A 17,837-nucleotide genomic window follows, 5' to 3' on the forward strand; every position below is an offset into this window, starting at 1 on the left:
ACCTCTGACCTCCTGGGTTCCTGCCCAGTGCCCTATTCACAAGCCTGTTTGTTTTGGACTAAGACTCGCATATGTGGATCCTTTGAGGGGAAAAAAACAGGCGGGGAGGAAGGCACGTTGAATTTTAGACCTTGTCAGCATCCCTTTAATGCATCAAATACTGCAATTGATCTCGGCTGGTATAAACCGTAGACATGCTTGGCATTTATATAGTCCAGGAGTGAGATTAGCCAGGGTAATTGTGTGGCTGGCAGTCCTGGGGGGCCCCTCCGGCAAGTGAAATTGGTTGAGGTGGGGAGAGTTGTATTTCAGCCTTTCTCTTTTGCTCCAGGAATTTCAACAAGTAACTAAATGGTTTGGACTTTCAGGGGGATTGAACTTTTGTGGCCTTGTGTATTTAATAAAATTCCTCGTGCTTGACTAATATATTTAGCTCCCTATTGGACCCAGGGAAGGGGAAAAAAATGTAATAAAGTGACTTAAACTCCTGGCTCAGTGGGAAATGAAAAATGGGCATAAATGTGTGTGCAGCTACTGCAGAATATTAAAAAAGGACAAAAGGGATTTATAAACCAGCTAGTGTTGGAATTATGCATAGATAGGCTAAAAGCCAGGCATCCACTGGCACTATCTTGGGGGTTAGCTCTGAGCTGGGATACCTGGGCCTGGTACTTTATGCATCGGCTATCACACCAGAGCCATGCTTACTTTCTTGAACAAGACAGTAACCCCAGTGATATTGCCCAGTCAGAGTGCACCAGTGGGACATGGGGGCATGGCAGGATCGGAGGATGCTGGATTGTGCTACAGACTTAGAGAAGGACACAACTCTTTTGTGCCACGGAGCAGTGGGCAGCCGGAGGGCGAGTAGACAGGCGGTGGGGGGAGGGAGCTGCTCACCTCAAGCTTGCTGTAGACACCCTTTTCCCACCCTTGCTTCTCCCTTGAAACCCTGTCTCCTTTCTTTCCCTTTCTTTCCTTTTCCAGTGAGTGAATGCGATGGGGTGGGACAGATAATGGGGAGCTGGGCACAAAAAGCCTCCACTCCATTGGCCCTGCCATTCAGCTGCTAGCAAGACCCTTGCTGAGTTTGTATCTTCAGTGGAGCTGTCCTGGCATGAACAGGGTGGGAGTATGGGGGTGGCTCACCAGTTAGCAGCCTGAGTAGCACTGGCAGTGTTTAATGGCTGGGACCTGCAAGTGTTCAGAATAGGAGGGGAAGGAATTAGTGGCTGGGTAAGGGATAAGCACTGGCTCCTGGGGTAAGAGAGGTACCTAGCTTGAGTCTGGGGAGCATCACCTCTGGTAGTTGGGGGCAGTTGCAGCATGTATTAGTTGGGCACAGGGATTAATCTGCTCCCACAATTAGATTTTAGTTTTTGCAGAAGACTTCTTCCCCATTTTGTGGCTTAATTCTATGTTTGAATTGATTAAACCACCCTTGGAGGAAACATTATAAATGAGAGTTGATTTACAGGCAGACTTTTAACCGCATCCTGAGGCTGGGCACTATTCCTCTGTCTCCCCTTTGGATGCCTGCTTTGTACAGGTTTATTAATAATCCTCATTATCATTATAACACTATTTATAAAGCACCCTCTGCCCCTGCCAAGGCACTGCATGAAAATGCAATCATTCTGATAAAAAGCAAGAGTTAAACCATCATTAGTTGCACAGTAGGCAAACCAGAATGGGAGAGCCCTGGAAGTGGGGGGCATGTGTATGGGGGGAGGTGTGGGAAACACGATATGTATGTAATGGTGTGCATACAGTGTGTGCAGGGTGGAAGTGGGTATGGGTGTGGGGAAGAAGGATGTGTACATACAGTGTGTATGCAGGGAGGAAATGGGTGTGAATGTGGTGTGTGTATATGCATGTGTGCATTTGTGCGTGAGGGTATTTATGTGTTTGGGTAGGATTGTCTGTGTGTGTAGGGGCGCAGTGGTTCATGTACTGTTCTTTGAGAGCGAGGAGGAACAGGCTAGTGTTGATGGCAGCATGACGATTCCCTTTTGGATAGACACCTCTGCTCTCCTCTTCTGCATCTTTTTTATGGCTTATAAATGCTGCTTTATGCCTGGGAGGGAGGCCATCTCTGCAAAGAGATGCACAGTGCAGTGCTTCAGGGAGCAGTGCTCCTGTTAATTACTCTTTACTGCCTTCACACAACAATGGAACAGATGGGCGCAATGGAGGAAGGGGGAGAGGGGGGCTGCATGGGCCTCTTACCTGTATTTACCAACCATCCTGGCAGGGCCAATTTCTTGGCCTGCTAACTTTAATAGTATCTCTTTAAGTCACACAAACAAGGTGAAAAGAGGAGGGAAGCCAGGCCAGACTAGGTCAGACTGCTGTCTCATGACCAAGACGTCCCCCATCTGCATCAGAGTGAAGGCAGCAGCAAGAGTCTTAATCCTGCACAATCATCATCATCTCTCTGTGGCTTTAAAGGTAGTGTAGAGCAGGCTGCAGGGCTAACGTGCTGGCTTGCCCACCATAATGAGGGCCTGTGGAGTAAGACCTCAAGGGAGCTGAGGCAGAGAAGGGAAGGTTAATCAGAAGAGAGAGCACCTTTCAGCACCCAGCATTCAGGGAGGTCACCCGCATTGGAGAGGACAGGGAAATGCAAAAGAAATTCCCTTAGAGATTTGCTTGACTTGTCCATTTTACCTATCCTCTCAGTGCATCTGCCCAGCCCTTCCACAGAGCCCTTTCAGCTCAGTTGCCCTCTGATCTGGGTATCCATCCACCCAGCTCACTGCCTAATTTAGGTGTGTCCAGCCTGTGGCATACATGCCATTAGTGGCACAGGCAGCCTCTGTGCGTGGCATGCAGCAGATCAGTAGGGAGCAAAATGCAGAGTAGCAGCCCAGGCAGATTGGCTTGCCAAGCAGGTTGGCCCATGATGACCTAGATCCTCCACCAACCCTGTCCACCTTGTCCTTTCACAGAACCAGTCCACTCAGGCCACCCGCCAAAACTTCTCGTCCATCCAACTGTCCACATGCCCTACCTGTCCATTTAGTTTGTGTTCCCTTTCTGGAGTGCCGCAGCCCTTTGGTGTGCCTGGCAGTGCACTGGCCATGCCTCTGCTATCTCTGTTTCCTTCAGCAAATGCCTGAGAGTGAATTTCCTCAGCATGGGCACGGGCTCTCTCAGAGAACAACTTCAGCGATGCACACGCAAGTGCTGACTCAGTGCAAACTCATGACTCGCACACTTGTGAACTTCTGCCCGACGTGCCCCTCTTCTCCTTCTGTTTGCGAGTTTAAATAATTCAATGTGACCCTCCCCCAGGCTGATGCAGTGCCATTGAAAGGACCTCACGCTCAGCTGACCGGATTGGGAGGGATCTGTAGAGGAGATGGGGATGGGGTGAGCGGAAAGGAGACAAAGAGCTGCAGCTCGTTTCTGACCACCTTCGGCTGGATGAGAAGTTTGATGGGGTTGTTCTTTTGTTTGATTGTTTGTTTGGATCAGAACATTAAGCAGCCTCATTTATGTGGGGATTAGATTGGATTGTTTGCTAGAACATTAAACAGGTGTCGAACCCATTTGTGCAAGGACATTTCTTTCCTGGGTGTCAAGCAGGCTGCTTGCTGCTGGCTGGGGAGAACATGCACTTTGCCACGGGTATGCCTCCTGCTGTGGCCTAGCTGATTAAAGACTCTTCAGGGTACTGCAAGCAAGACCTGTGCCTGCCTCGAGGGGTGGTGGCTGGAGTCATTCAGTCCTACTTCTAGATGCACAAGGCACTCAGCCCCACTGCTTTGAAATCCCAGAAGGAGAGTTCAGCTCTGTAGGCAACAGGAAACTAATTGCAACAATTTCTGAATGTGTGTGTGCGTGCGCGAATATAAATTCTCTGCTCCAGTGGTTCTTAAGTAGGGTGCTGCAGCACCCGGATGTGCCTTGTTGTGCTTCCAGGGGTGCTACAGGGTGCTATGCGATCTTAGCATTGTTAGGCATGCAAGCATGATTTGCAAGATGAGCCTAAAGATTTCACACAGGAATCCATAGCAGTAGAAGCATTCTGACCTGCTGTGATCTTTCTGAATTCTCTGCAATAGAAGAATTACAACATTACTTTTTGCTAGTCAGAAATCCAAATGAAAACTAAGAGCTGGCATTTGAGTCTAAAAAGGGTGAGAATCGCTGTCCTACTCCGACCACTCTGCTGGAGTTGAGTGTGACCCTTAATACTTGTGCGTGACTGCAGATGTCTGTGAGGGTTTGTTTGGTATGTGCACATTACCTATGCCTGCAAGGGAGCTTTAGTGTGTGTGTGTGTGTGTGTGTGTGTGTGTGTGTATGCACTACACAGGTATACATGTGTATATGTAGAGGTGAGAGTGCGTTGTTTGTGTCCACTTGGGATTTTTCTTGCACGTCTGTTCTGTGAGCTGGTGTGTTTATACATATCCATGCTCTCTGCATGCTTGTAGGGGAGCTTTTGCTGTGTGGGATACATTTTGCATGTCTGTGGGGAGCTTTTTGCACATGCATGTGTTCCTGTAGAGCACGTTCACGTGTCTGTGCCTCTTGAGTGTGGGATTTGCCTTGGCCAGTTGCGTTTAAGCTTGACGAGCGCAGCCTGCCTGGCACTGGTTCCTTGACAAGTGCTTCTCCAGGCAAGTGTGCATGTCTGGGAAAAGGATCTGCCAAGCCAGCTGCAAAGAAACTAGGTCAGAGCTGAATTTTTGACCCCGCTTTTCTGTACTTTTTCCCCTTGCAGCTGCCTGCAAAGAGAGCAAACGTCCCCTGGAGGTGTCCCAGCACTCGGAGGAGATGGGCCTGATCCTGGGTATCTGTGCTGGAGGGCTGGTTGTCTTAATTATTCTCCTTGGCGCTATCATTGTCGTCATTCGGAAAGGGTAAGGAAACCTCTGTCTGTCTCCTCATCCCTCTGTGAGCTTTGCAGCTGGCAGCTCCCTTGCTTCTTGGCATTTGGCCCTTTCCACTCCTCTGAGCTCTGCTCTTTCTTTTGAGGGGGGATTTCAGTGCCTAGAAAGTGGTGCGTTGTTGTTGACAGGATCTCAGAGAGCTAGGGAAGGGGGCATGAGGGAGTTGCAAAAATCCCACCCCCCGGCTCAGCTGTAACCCATGCCTGAAGTTGCTTCCTTGACTCTATCCACCCTGCCTTCACTCCTTTTGCTCTGCCGATGCCCCTCATCCTGACCTCCTGCTATTGCATTCCTGCTCCAGACAGCTTGCCAGGTACCTCAGTTCTGTCCTGTGTTCTGTTATTGCCGTCTTTCCCTCGGATCTGCCAACACACGCCGCATCTGACCCCCTGCTTCCAGTCCAGTCTTGTTCCTCTCCTGAGCAAATTATGCCAAATTGTACCTTGCTGGTTTCCTTTGGCCAGCAGGGCTGTGATTCAAACAGTCTCAGTGTCCTGCTCGGTCTGTATCTGCCGCTCTGGTAAGATTTCACAGTGACATCAGGGCTTGGACAGCTGGTTAGACGCCTGCATAAAACCACTGCTGCCTTTGAGGAGGCAGAGAGATGGTTTAGATCAGTGAAGAGAAGGCGAGGCCAAGGTGAGAATGGCAAACATCCATTATTTGAGGCTAACGTAAGTCCTTGGGGTTCCCAGCAGAGGGGCTCCTATCTCCCCTGCTGGCTGAAAGTCTGTGTTGCAAGTCTCAGGAGTTTAAAAAAAAAAAAAAAAAAAATCCAGTGATACCCAGATAAATTCAGGAGAGCTGCTTCCAGCCACAGAGCGGGGGCAGGAGCCATATGCCAGGGCTGGGGTCCTGGCCCTGCAGTATAGCACTGCTGCCTCCCATGCAGAGCAGGGAGCACGCAGGGGATGAGACGGGCTTGGTGCTGTGGGTGCTGCTCCAGGCAGTCCCATCTCACACCTCCCTTTCTTCACTATCCCTGTCAGGTTGCAGAACCGGCAGACCCATTCGATTTGTGCCTGGTGTGGTAGCATTAAGCTGGCACACTGCAGAGCCTACCTACCCCCATGCCCTCGTTAGCATCATTCCTGCAGCACATGGTGCCACGGCGACAGCACTGACCTTCTGTGCCTTCTCCTGCTGTCCATTCCCTGGCCGGCTGCCTGGAAGATGCCCGCTGCTAGCAGCTCCTTTGCCGGAGAGGTGACGTTCCGTAAAGGGCAGAGGAGTCAGGCCCGTCCAGGCAAACCACTAACTAATGAAATATGCATGAAATGTTTGGTGATAGGCACTGGCCTCCCACCCCTCCAGCCCCTGAACTGCGGTGTCAGGGAGGCTGCGAGATCCACACAGCTGCTGCCCATGGAAAAGAGCAGCCTGCCCTGTGACGGCAATGGCAGCTCCATGCGGCTCTTCTTTGCAACTGAGTTGGTTGCGATCAGTGCTGGAGAAGCTCTGTCTGTTGCCTCAGTGCAGGCAGCTCACACCAGGCTCTGCTGTTCCTGCCTGTCTCACATTTTGCGGAGACCTGATGATTTCATTTAAGATATGGAGCAAGCAGGAATAGTTGGTTTCCTTTTCTTCCCCTCAAAGGGCACTGCATGTCAGAAGCTCCTTGCTGCAGATGCTTCTGCTCTAACCTATGCTTCTGCTCAGGGCTGGGCCCTGGGGAGCCTGAGATAGAGGCAGTAGTCCCTGACAGGAGAGCTGATGGAATGACAGGCTTCTTCCTGTCCCCAAGCTGGAGATAAAGCTAGGCACTGGGCATCTCCGCCTGCCTTTCACATTCAGCTGTACATAGGAAAGGGCTGGAGGCTAAGGCCTTGTCTCCATTGGGGATCTGAGCTTGTGTCAGTCTCTAGCAGAGCTGCTCCAGCTGCAGACCACAGGAGCAAAAGCAGCTTTTTGCAGGGGAGAAGCATAAGCTGCTCTGATTTTAAATTACAGCTTTGCCTTATCTGCATGGGGAAGCTATGCCAGCAGGAGGCTTCTGGTATTCCCTGGGAGTGGGTCGAAGGCATACACAGGCATGCCTGTGCCTTGTGCAGGCTGCTGCAGCCCCTTCAGCAGTTGGTGCCCACCAAAGGCACGCTCCAGGCTCTACTGGCATAGCTCTGTAACAGCACCACGCAAAGTTGCCGGACACACCTGGCTGTGAATGTGGTGAATTTCCTGTGGTGGCTGCTGTCTGCCAGCAGAAAAAGCCTGGGACAGGTAAGGTGCAAGAGCATGTGTGCATGTATGTGCATACAGTGCCCTGTAGAGATAGTTTCAGGTACTGAAGTTGTATAGCAGAGTGTTCTGCTAAGCTAAGCTGTCTGGCTGAGAAAAAGGGTACTTTTTTTGTATGTGACACCTCCCCGCCACCTGAATATGACATGCAGCCTATTTTTGGAAGGCCTTAAGAAGGGGGGAAAAAAGCTTATCTTGAGGTACAGATGAATAATTGAGATCTGGGGTCGCTGGGGTTGGGGACTGCACAGGAACAGGGCCTGGTCTGGCACTGGCGCTCATGCTGCATGCTCAGTCTGGGGTCCTGTGCAGGCTCTGAAGTCATATACAGAGTCTGACTCGGTGCACGGCCCCAGCGCCAGCTGTCATGGGCTTGGTATGCTGAGTCTGCCCAGGCATGTGGCTCTGCAGCCAGTGTGTGGGATAGAGCCTGGCATGCTGGGTTGGACCTGGCACTCCTGCTGAGGACTAGCCCCATGTGCCAGCTCAATCCAGCATGCATTTGGGGAGAGGAACTCCCCATGGGCCCAGAAATTTGGTGGTGGGGTGAGGAGGACATGAAGTCGGTACTAATTACCATGTCTCCCAGAGTGTAATGCTGCCTGTGCTCCGTGCCCCCTATCCCTTGCTGCCACATGTCCAGACCTCTGGGGAGCCCTTTTTCTCACATGGAATGCACACCCCAATTTTCCCCAGCTGGTTTTGCAGGGAAAGTTGCTGGTTATGTGAGAAAATCCAGTGTATTACCCAGCCCGAGTACTGCACTAACACGATTATGCTGCTTCCAGTTCTAGCCAAGGTGTCTGCACTGGACTGCACTGCATTGTGTCACGTAGACATACTGATATGTGGGCACAGCATGCCACAGCTCACAGAGGCGGCAGAATGGTAGTGTTGGACTAAGGGACTCTGAGGTTTTTTCAGGGTGAACTATTAATATGGTTACTCGGTGATGGTTGCACAAAGCACTCAAAGGTCCAGGTAGGATATCTGCCACCCCCTGTTAGTGCCCACCCCAAGTAGTTTCCAGAGGATTTTCACTCAGCTGTGAACGGGACACCAGGTTGTCTGAAAGCAGCATCAGACTGTCATGACCTGTAGCACTTTTCTCTGATGCTGGGACTGAGGTTCCTTGTCTGCATGGATCTGCCCATGGGATGAGACTTAAACCAGACAGACTACAGAAATGATCATTTCAGCCTGAGAGGGGTCTCTGTTGAGTGACCACAGCCTCATGGGTGCTGAGCACAGGATGGAGAGCATAGGAGGCCCTGGTCTACATCAGAGAGGCCACACGCTTGCTGCATTCATCCCTGTGTATCTAATAGGTTAGGTGTCGTGGTAACAGGAGATCCCTTGTGGCTCTGGCAGTTGCCTTTTCATCAGCTCAGGGGAAAAGGGGTCACAAGTCATGTTCCCTGAAGAGGAAGGACCAGATATGCTTGGCTTCCAGAATCTCACGTCTCCTGCTTGACGACCGCTGCTAAAGAGCTAAAATTGAGCCCCACTAGAAGGTAAAGAGGCAGGACTACAAAAGGGATGCTGGGAGACTCGTACACTAGCCTGACATGTAAAGGGAGCTACCCTATTTGGTCACACCTAGGGTGTTTATACACGTTCTTTGGGAGGGGTGGGGGGGTGGGACTTTAATTAGCACAGCTGCAAGAGCCGCAGTAATTAAAAGTTCCCGGAGCGTCATATGTATTAGCGTCCCCGCGCTGAAAAAAGGCGGTGGGGTGCTTTGACCTAAAGCTCATTGGACCAGCTTTAGTTTAAAGCACCCCACCACCATTTTTAAGCACAGGGATGCTGATGCATGTGACGCTGGAGGCTGCTGGAGCGCAGCAATTTCCACACTCCAGCAGACTCTCTGGAATTACAGTTGCATTGGAGCAGGCTTCCTGCGTCTGCATAGGAGCCCCTAGTGTTCCCCGCTTCCTAGGCCAATGCAATGTAGTTCCCAGTAGCAGTGGTTCCCGACTTTTTTAGGGAAAGAACTCAGCTGGACTGGTCAGCAATCTCTGATTCCCTTGCCGTGAATACAGGACCCAGTGCTTCACCCAGCACCAGGTGTTGGGACGTCTGTCACTTAGGCTTTGCTTCCAGAGTGGAATTTTCCACTTTTTGAATGTAGCTTGTCAATAAGCAACGAAGGAGCAGATGCTGCTCCCAGCAGGTTCTTTGTATTGGCAACATTTTTCATTTACGCCAAGTAGGGAGTGGGACTGCAGAAAGGATGATATGTGCCGATGCCTGTGCACAGACCACTGGGGGAGGTGAGGGAAAGACGCTGACCAGCTAACCTGGCAGGGTGCGGACAAGGTTTCTGTGAGTGTTCTGGCTCTCCCTAAATAACAATAGAAAAAGCAAGGGACATCATTGTGCACGTAATGGGCATGTCAGCCAGCCTGATGCAGGAAGAACATGTCTATGCTAGTCCCCATCAGGAGCCTTTTGCCTTGTTCTTTATGGCTGCAGTGAGGGGAGCTGTTGCAGCACCCACAGGCTGGTCAGAGCCAGTGAGAAGCCATCAAGGAGCTTTATTGTAACTCTAGTGGGTTTCCCACTCCTAAACAGCAGTGGTGATCAGCAGCCTGCATGCACCGGCAGGAAACAGCAGGTCCCAGTGGGCACCAGCCACCCTGCAGCTAGTGCTTGTGTCCTTTGTGTTGTTAACATGGAAGGTGAATAGAGAGAGCCAAAAGCACGATGGCTTTCAGGAGTACAGGGGGTATCAGTTTTCTGCTAGGGCTCATGCATCACCAAGTAGGATCAATGAGACTCTTTCATTTAAAGGCAGGAAAGGAGCAGGCCTGACTCAGGGCCTCCAAGTTTGGTTTTCCAAGCAAATAGGACAACCAAGAGAATCACGGCATCATCTGCATAGTGATTTGGACCCCACCAACCAGCTATTGGTCCCACAAGAACATAGGGCAGGGGCAAGATGGGGTGAATTATTTTTACTCATGTTCTCCTGCAGCCTGAACTCAGATCTGTAGAAAAGAGGCAGCCTTTTAACTGGAAGATGCAGGCCTGTGGAGCCAGGTATGGTAAATAATGTTGGTGATTTGGGAGCTAGAAAGCAGAATCAGAATGTACCGTGCACTTCTGAAAGTTGGGCGCCTAAGTGAGAAGCCCGTGTTCCCGTTGCAGGTGCAAGCCGTTGGACATCTAAGTGGAGCTCTTGGGTGTGACAGTGAGGTTCCCTGTTTGCATACACATGGACATCCTCGAACTGGGGCTGTCAGAGGGGAGAAAATCCTTTGAATCCTATCTGCACCATTTCCAGGCCTGGTGCTGTTTTCCTCAGCAGATTCTCCAAAGCATTATCTATTCTTGTACTCAGTGACCCCAGCAGTGATGTTTCCACTACTTCCCTTGGTTTTTTTTTGTTCTAATGACTCTCACCAATGGGTTTCTAAACTTCCTGCCTAAGTTGTCCTTTGCTCCATTTCCTCTCTTTCTTTTTAGCTTCATCCTTCCCCACTCCGCAATGACTGCACCTCTCCTATGTGGTTTGCCCTTCAGGTGGACAGTGGTCATGCTGCCACTTAGCCAAGCAATAATGGCCAAAGAGCTTTTAACATTTCCTGACTTTAGCCTCTAGTCATTTTTGCTGCTGTTCTCCAAATAGCCTTCAGTTCAGAAAAACCTTCCTGATATGGTGTGTCTGGAAATGAACAGCACGTTTCAGGTGCGGTTGCACAAGAGCTCTACAATGAAGAACTGTTGGCATCTTTGTGAGTGGTACGATATGTCTCTGTTTAAAGCCCCAGACTGTATAAGCAGGAGAAGTTTCCTTTTGATGCCAGTTCAGTTTTGTTTCTCAGATCTGAAATGATGCAGAGATTTAATCATTTGCCAGATTTGGGTTTCTGAAACAGAAACTGGTTTTGAATTTTGCAAAACAGCTTCTGAAATCAGACACGCCAGCTCTCGCTCCTTCTCTCTGTCATTCTCTGAGGCATGAAAATTGGCTGTGCTGAGGCTACGAGACTTTGTAAGAGAATTTAACTCACAGAAAGGAAACTCTTGGGCCAGTCTCACGCACATGGTACCTTACAGGAGGAGCTGCAACATACCTCTACCTCATTCTTTATTGATGACAATTCTCTGTCCCACCTGTAATCAGGAAATGCTGCCTCTGATTTCCAGGGCCCAGACTTGAAGGGGGTCACATAAGTATATCAGGCAGGTAGGTTGGAATATTTTTAGCAAAGAAACTCTAAGAAGGTGCTTTGTGAATTGTTTAGGAAAGAAATGCCTATGTAACCATTAGCTTAGAGCAGCCAGGTGTTATAAAGTGAGATAAACCTGCAGCAAAGCTCAGGATGGGAGGGGAGTGGGCCAACACAACACAAGCTTGGGAGTGTTCCTAGCCCGTGATCCTGGGGTAAGACACCTCCCCTCTGGGCCTCTGTTTCTTTGGGTATAGGAGGAGCAGGACGATGCTGGCCTGCCTCTAAGGGGTCAGTAGTGGGTCTGGGTCCAAGGGCATCTGTGATTTCCTAGCAGCACTTGTAACTGAGATGAAGCCCAAAGCCCTGTAGAATTTGGATTGAGCTCTGAACCTCAAACTTGAATCCATAAATGCATCTGACTCTGGAGAAGATCAAGGGTGGCAGCCAATGGCATTACTGGCACTACTGTGAGGTAGTGCAGTTTTCAGCCCTCGTATGTTATATCACCAGGATGTGGGGCAGTCGCTGCCAATGGGCAGAGCTGAAGTTTGGAACTGGTCAAAGGGTTGGGACCAATGGCCAGGGCCAGGCAGTCAAGAGGCAGGAGCAGCATGTCCTGGGCCGAGGCAGCTAACAGATCATTACCCTTGTGGCCTGAAGAGGGATCCTGCTGTTCCCATCAGCCAGTCAGAAGGCATGCAGGTTGATGCACCCCAGCTGGCCAGTCCACCTGCAGGGATGTCCGTCACAGCTCCTGACTTCATGCAAATGTTTCTGCACCCAGTGCTGTCTGCTTGTGGACGTGGTCCGAACTGAGACACGTGGAATCCACGTGTCCTGGGTCCTAAGCTTCCCCCCATCTCTCTGGGCCAACAAGCTCTGGAAGGGCAATATGTCCTGGTTCTGGGATGACCCTCTGACAGCTCAGTGCAGTGGGCTCTGAAATAGGCTGTGTGGCCTTTTCTGGAAGAGCCCTGGGAGGACTCTTGTGACACGACACTAGGTGTTTGACAGACATGGGAAAAGGGGCAGCAGGTAGGCCTGAGGCTCCCCACCCCTCTGCAGTAATCTTACTCTCTCTGCCCATCCCTCTGGCTGTCACTGGCTTATCAGTCCTGTGGGGCTGTGTGCACAAAAGGGTGTTTCTGACACCCTGCTGAGCAGCCTTGGCAAGGACTCTGTTGCAGCGCTGGATGAGCAGCACATCACAGCACTTGGCTGGCAAAGGATGGGTTTAACACTAACCATCAAGGGAGCCAGATTGTGCCCGAGAGTACTGCAGTCCAAGGTACATCACACCTATTGGTCAGCCAGCCAGGTCATCTTTAAAGGAGTTACAAGGCTCGTTGAGCCTTGTGGCCTCTAGGTCCTCTACCTCTTCTCAGCATTCAGCTTTGGCTGGTCCCTGGGGTGGTTAAGATGAGTTTCATTGTAGGAACCCACCTCTTTAATATCGGTGGGTCCCAAGCAGGACCCCAGAGCCAAACACCTTCTGACTTTTATCTGTCTACCTGCCATGGTGCTTCTGTTGCCATCACTGCAGGGTCTAAACACCTCTCAGACTTTTTAGTGAGTTCATTCTCAGTGTCCCTTCCCTTGAGATCATTGCTGGGGGAGGCAGAGGGCAAGCTTTCTAGTTGATGAAGGAGGTGGGTGGCTGGTTAAGTCCTCATGAAACTCATGCTTTTAAAGCTGCTGAGGTTTAATTTGATTACAGTATTATGTAACTTACTATGTTAAGAGTGCCTTGAGCCTTGGCTAAGTGGCTTTGTAATTTCAAATCTTAGCAAATATAAAACTTTATCCCTCTTTTACAGGTGGGGAAACTTGCAGTGTAGATAAAGGAAGAGACTTGCCCATGATGACATAAGGAGTCAGTTGCTGAGCTAGGAAGGGAGCCTGGGGGCATGGACAGATGAAGCAATTGTGAAAATTGGAAAGGGGGTGAGGTTCAGCTGAATCCAGTGTAACTGTTTTGCCTGTCCACTCTATCCTGTGATAAGCGGAAGTTAAACTGCAGTAATTTACCACAGTTTCATTCAGGTATAAATCATTGCGTTGTGGCTTTCTTATTTCATGATAGGAGTGGAAAGATGAAACAGTTGGATCAGCTGATGCATGCTTATTAGCAGTAGTTGGTGTCCCCCCCATACACATGCCATAGGAAATCTCTGTCCCACTTCTACAGCATGTGCAAGCACCACCACAGTCTGAGCCCCCTTTGTGACATGTGGAAACCCCTGGTGATTTGCAGCCCAGCTCTGGTGTATGGGGTGGTAAAGGAAAATCGGAAGTTTTTGTAAAGCCAGCATGCTATTGTCTCTTTAAGCCAAGTACGTAGGCAGTTGTCTGGCTGGGGTAGTTGCTGGGACCAGCCTGTTCCTCCCAGAGTAGATCAAGATAGGAGCAAGAAGCATCTCTCTTTTGCACCATTGCTATTTTTTACTGCTGGGCCAACTCTTCATTCTGTCTGAGATGATGGAGGCTGGCAGGGGTGAGGTGAGGCTGTCCTTGTCACCCCACCAGGCCAGAACGTGGTACCAAGGCAGGAGGAATGCAAGGGACACGTAAGTGATAAGGGGACTGGAAGGGGTCAGTAGCCAAGGTCTAAAGCATGGGAGTCACAGCCAAGTGCTCTTCCTTTGCTGGTAATGCATTTCTCTGCTTGAGAGATCCCTTGTTTCTCTGCCCCCTCCAAATCTGTTTCTTTACGGCAGTGGTTCTCACCTTCATTAGACTCAGGACACCCCTCGCTAGACTCCAGGTGCCCCTGGCTCATCATTGTCACTCCTTTTATGACTACAAAAATAATAGAGCAATTCTTCTGTTGCAAAAAACTCGGAAAGACCACAACACAGCAGGCTTCTTTTTTTTAATACTCTGCATTCCTGGAGATTTTGAAATCTCTGGCTTGATCCTGTAAATCATATTTGCATGCCTAACCATGCTAGCATTTTGTGGTCCCCTGGTTGAGAATCACTACTTTAGTGAGCTAGTGAACTCTGGAGATGCAGGAACATGGGACAGGGGTATTTTGTGCTGCCCAGTTTGCTCTGAGGTTTTGCCTAAGATAATGGCTATATTACACCTTACTTGACCTGCCAGGGGCACTCATTTACCTCCTCATGATAGTTTTCCTCCCTCTCCCTGTCCCAGGCCTGTGTTTCTGCTGATATCCCATGAGATCTCACCCCTTGATTGACCAAAAATCAGTTCTGAGCAGTGCTCTCCTTCCCACTCATGCCATTGCCCCAGACTTGGAGTGTTCTCCTTTCTCGCTAGGCTGGGAATTCATCACCCGCTTTCACCTCTATCTAATAAACAGAGAGGAAAAATAAACCAAAGGGGCTGTGTTATTTCTTAAGTTCCCTCTTGGCATCGGTTGCACTGTCCAGCAGCCAGGTTTGTTTCCATAGCCACAGAGCCAGCTGTGAGTCAGGAAATAGTGTCAGATTCTTGCTCAGGAACAAGGGGGGAATGAAACAAAAGTAATGGTGCTTCTTTTGTGGTTAGTTCCCCATCACCACTGTGCTCAGTTAACCCCTTTGGTCTTGGGCCACTGTAACCTTTCCAGCTGGAAAAAACACCCAAGATTGTAACATTGATCCTGTGAGATGCAAATTTGCATCTGCATCATTGCAAACTAGGAGGACACAAGTGGAAAACGGTAATGCAATCAGGAAAAAATAGGTATTCAGATTGGGCCACATTTGCTTTCAGTTAAATCTGTGTAAATAAGGGGTTAAGTCCATGCTTTGATTAAAAGAATGGTTAATGATGGGGTAGAATGAAAAATGCAATGCACTGGTACCTGGAAGGTGATAGGGGTATTGATTTTATCTATGTTGGTCTAAAAGCATAGGCAGACAAAACTCTTGGGGTAGGGGCGATATCTTTTATTAGACCAACTAAATAGTAGCCAAAAAAAAACTTTCTTTGCAAGCTGTCAGGCCCAGATGCCCTTCCCTGGAAATAGGAACGTGCAAAGACTGTAAAAGTTCTCCCAGGTAGCAATGAAACTTCATCTTGCACAGGGGAGTTAAAAGGTGATGCACCCTTCTGTGTTAGCATCGAACTGGCTGCGGTCATGGAGCAGCTTCTTGGGCAGATGGGCTTATAGTGGAGTTTCCTGAAGCAGTTGGTGCTAGCCGCTATCAGAGACAGGGCACTGTTCTGCCTGGCGCATCCTGTCCAACAGGAAGCCAGCATCTCCGCTGTGTTTCCAGCCATCATTCCCTGGTGGCTGTCTTTTCACTGGTCCTTTTCAGCAAAACGTTCATTCCAGTTGTGCGTTGTGAGACCGAGACAGCGTAGCAGGAGACTTTCTGACTGTTCGGTAAACTTTCCATTTTATAGACTGTCTTTTGGAGGGACAGGAAGGAGGGATGGGCGAGCAGTCATTATTAATGCCAGCCAAAATGCCAGGGAAAAAAACCAAGCTTTAATCGAGCCTTTGATCAAGTAGAAAATCATCAGGCTACAAAGTATAATAATAACAGCAAACTCTGCTCAGGTCAGGCACCTTGTACAGGACAGAAGGATAATTCTGCTTCTTTTTTATAGATGGGGAAACTGAAGCAAGGAGCAGGGAAGAAACATGGCCTGTCATGTGACCCAGTATATCACTGGGAGAGTCGGGCATAGACATCCGGTCTCTTGGGCTCTTGCTGTATCTGCTAGGGCACACTGTTTTTATGTCGCTGGTGCATTATTCTTGTGTGGCTTTACCCTGCCCCCTCAGCTTAGTACTGAGGCAGTCCTCTGCCCTGTGTTGCACCATCTGTTGAGCTATGCAGTAGCAGAGGCCATCCTCTTGCCATCCTCCTTTAGGCAGCTTGTAGCCATAGCCTGCAGCTGGAACGGAAATGATGAATTGGAGGAAGCAGGCAGGTGGGGCGTTCCCTTGGCTCTCAGTGATCCACGATACACTTTTACTTCTTTGGGTATGTCCTCGTGCTCTGGAGAAGTGGATAAAAGGCAAACTCAAGCTACAGGGTGACAAAACCTGGTGAGGCAAAGGCGTCAAGATAGGCAGTGGGGCCATACCCTGGTGAGATTTTGTTTTAGCCTTGTTGCATATGATGGTTTTGTGTTAAGGTTGTTCTAGAGAGAGGAATGTATTTGCACCCATGGACTGGACCTGGATCATCTGGAATCTAAAACTCAGCCCCCCGCCTCCTGAAAGCATCCTGCTGTTCTTGGGTCCTATTTCCTGTACCTCAAGCTGCATCACCACGCTGCACTTCTTACTGGGAAGTTCCTTTCTGGTCCCTCCCTTTCAACCATTTCTTTATGAGAACACTTCAGGTTTGCAATGTCTCTCTGATCCCTTGCATCTGTGCTCAACATCTGGAGCCATTGTACAACGAGGATGATGTTGGTAGCAGAGGTCTAGACAAAAGAGTGCAGTTAGGGAGATACAGGTTTCCCTCGCTTTATGCTGTGCATGCTTTCTTGGAAAACGGCACATAACTCAAATTTGCTTAAAGGGATCCCACTTTATAATGTAACAAACAGGGATACGTTCCAAGACCTCAAGTGTACTGACCCCCAGACCCATTTCTACCATATTTACAAGACAATTTTGGTACTCACCAACAGCAGACACTACACACAAGCACAGGGCACTATCATAATGGGGAAGTCAACTACGGAAACACGTGTCGCAGACAGTGAACGAGAAGCACAGAAGACTGTATTTTGGTGTGCGTCATTCCCACAATGCACTGCACAAAGCAGCTGACTGCGGGCTTTCACCTCACCGACTGCATAAGAGTGAATTTACCTCACATATAATGAATTTTTAGTATAAAAAGGGTCATTGCATAAGAGCAAATTCGCACACGCAGAACCTGCATAAAGTGAGGGAAACCTGTACAATCAGGGCACGTCTACATGTGTCCCGGACTGTGCAGTTGTCACTGCGCAGTCATTAATACTTACTTTAGCAAGTACTAAATGCCTGTGCAGTAACTGCCGTCACAGTGCAGTCCTGGCAGCGCACGGGTAGTTTCAGATCATACTGTGCAGTAGTGTTGGTGTCACGGTTTGTGCCCGCTGACGCTACATCACCATAGTGATGAGCTACATTGCCGTAGCTTGTCACTACAGTGACATAGGGTTTTGTGTAGATGCGCCCACATTGTACCTGCAATGGCATCACCTACCCTTCCAGTCAGGGACTTGTGTTCAGCAGATCTACAACACCCTTGCCGCTGTGAACAAGACTACCAGGGCGCAATAGGATTGATGCACTGGGGATCCCAGAATGTGATTTGTGCTGTATGTGGAGGTGCTGGGACTGCTCCAGCAGACACTGGTGCTGTTAAGCCATTGTAAGTCATGGGTTGGCAGGAAGGTTTGATCTCACGACCTGCGTTCCCATGGATTAAGCTGGTAGCAGTTGCAGGCTGTGGTCCTAGAAAGCCCGTTACCAGAGGGAGAACACAAAACATGTTGGCAGCATGTTATGAAGCCTGAAAAAGATGACCAACCCTGTAGGGGGGACTTCCTGAAA

At 49.5% G+C, this 17,837-nt stretch overlaps 1 protein-coding gene across 3 annotated transcripts in view; it reads left to right on the top strand.

The window, feature by feature from the left end:
* PTPRU (protein tyrosine phosphatase receptor type U) overlaps positions 1–17,837 on the top strand; it is a 307,092-nt gene that overhangs the window by 211,362 nt on the left and 77,893 nt on the right. For all 3 annotated transcript variants that reach the window (XM_090057147.1, XM_090057145.1, XM_090057146.1), the window contains exon 14: positions 4,736–4,874. In XM_090057147.1, coding sequence (XP_089913273.1) covers positions 4,736–4,874 — 139 coding nt within the window. The remainder of the gene's footprint in view (positions 1–4,735; positions 4,875–17,837) is intronic.

The sequence above is a fragment of the Crocodylus siamensis genome, chromosome 7 (genome assembly GCF_052110815.1).
Source record: "Crocodylus siamensis isolate JL-2025a chromosome 7, ASM5211081v1, whole genome shotgun sequence".
Taxonomy (NCBI): Eukaryota; Metazoa; Chordata; order Crocodylia; family Crocodylidae; genus Crocodylus; species Crocodylus siamensis.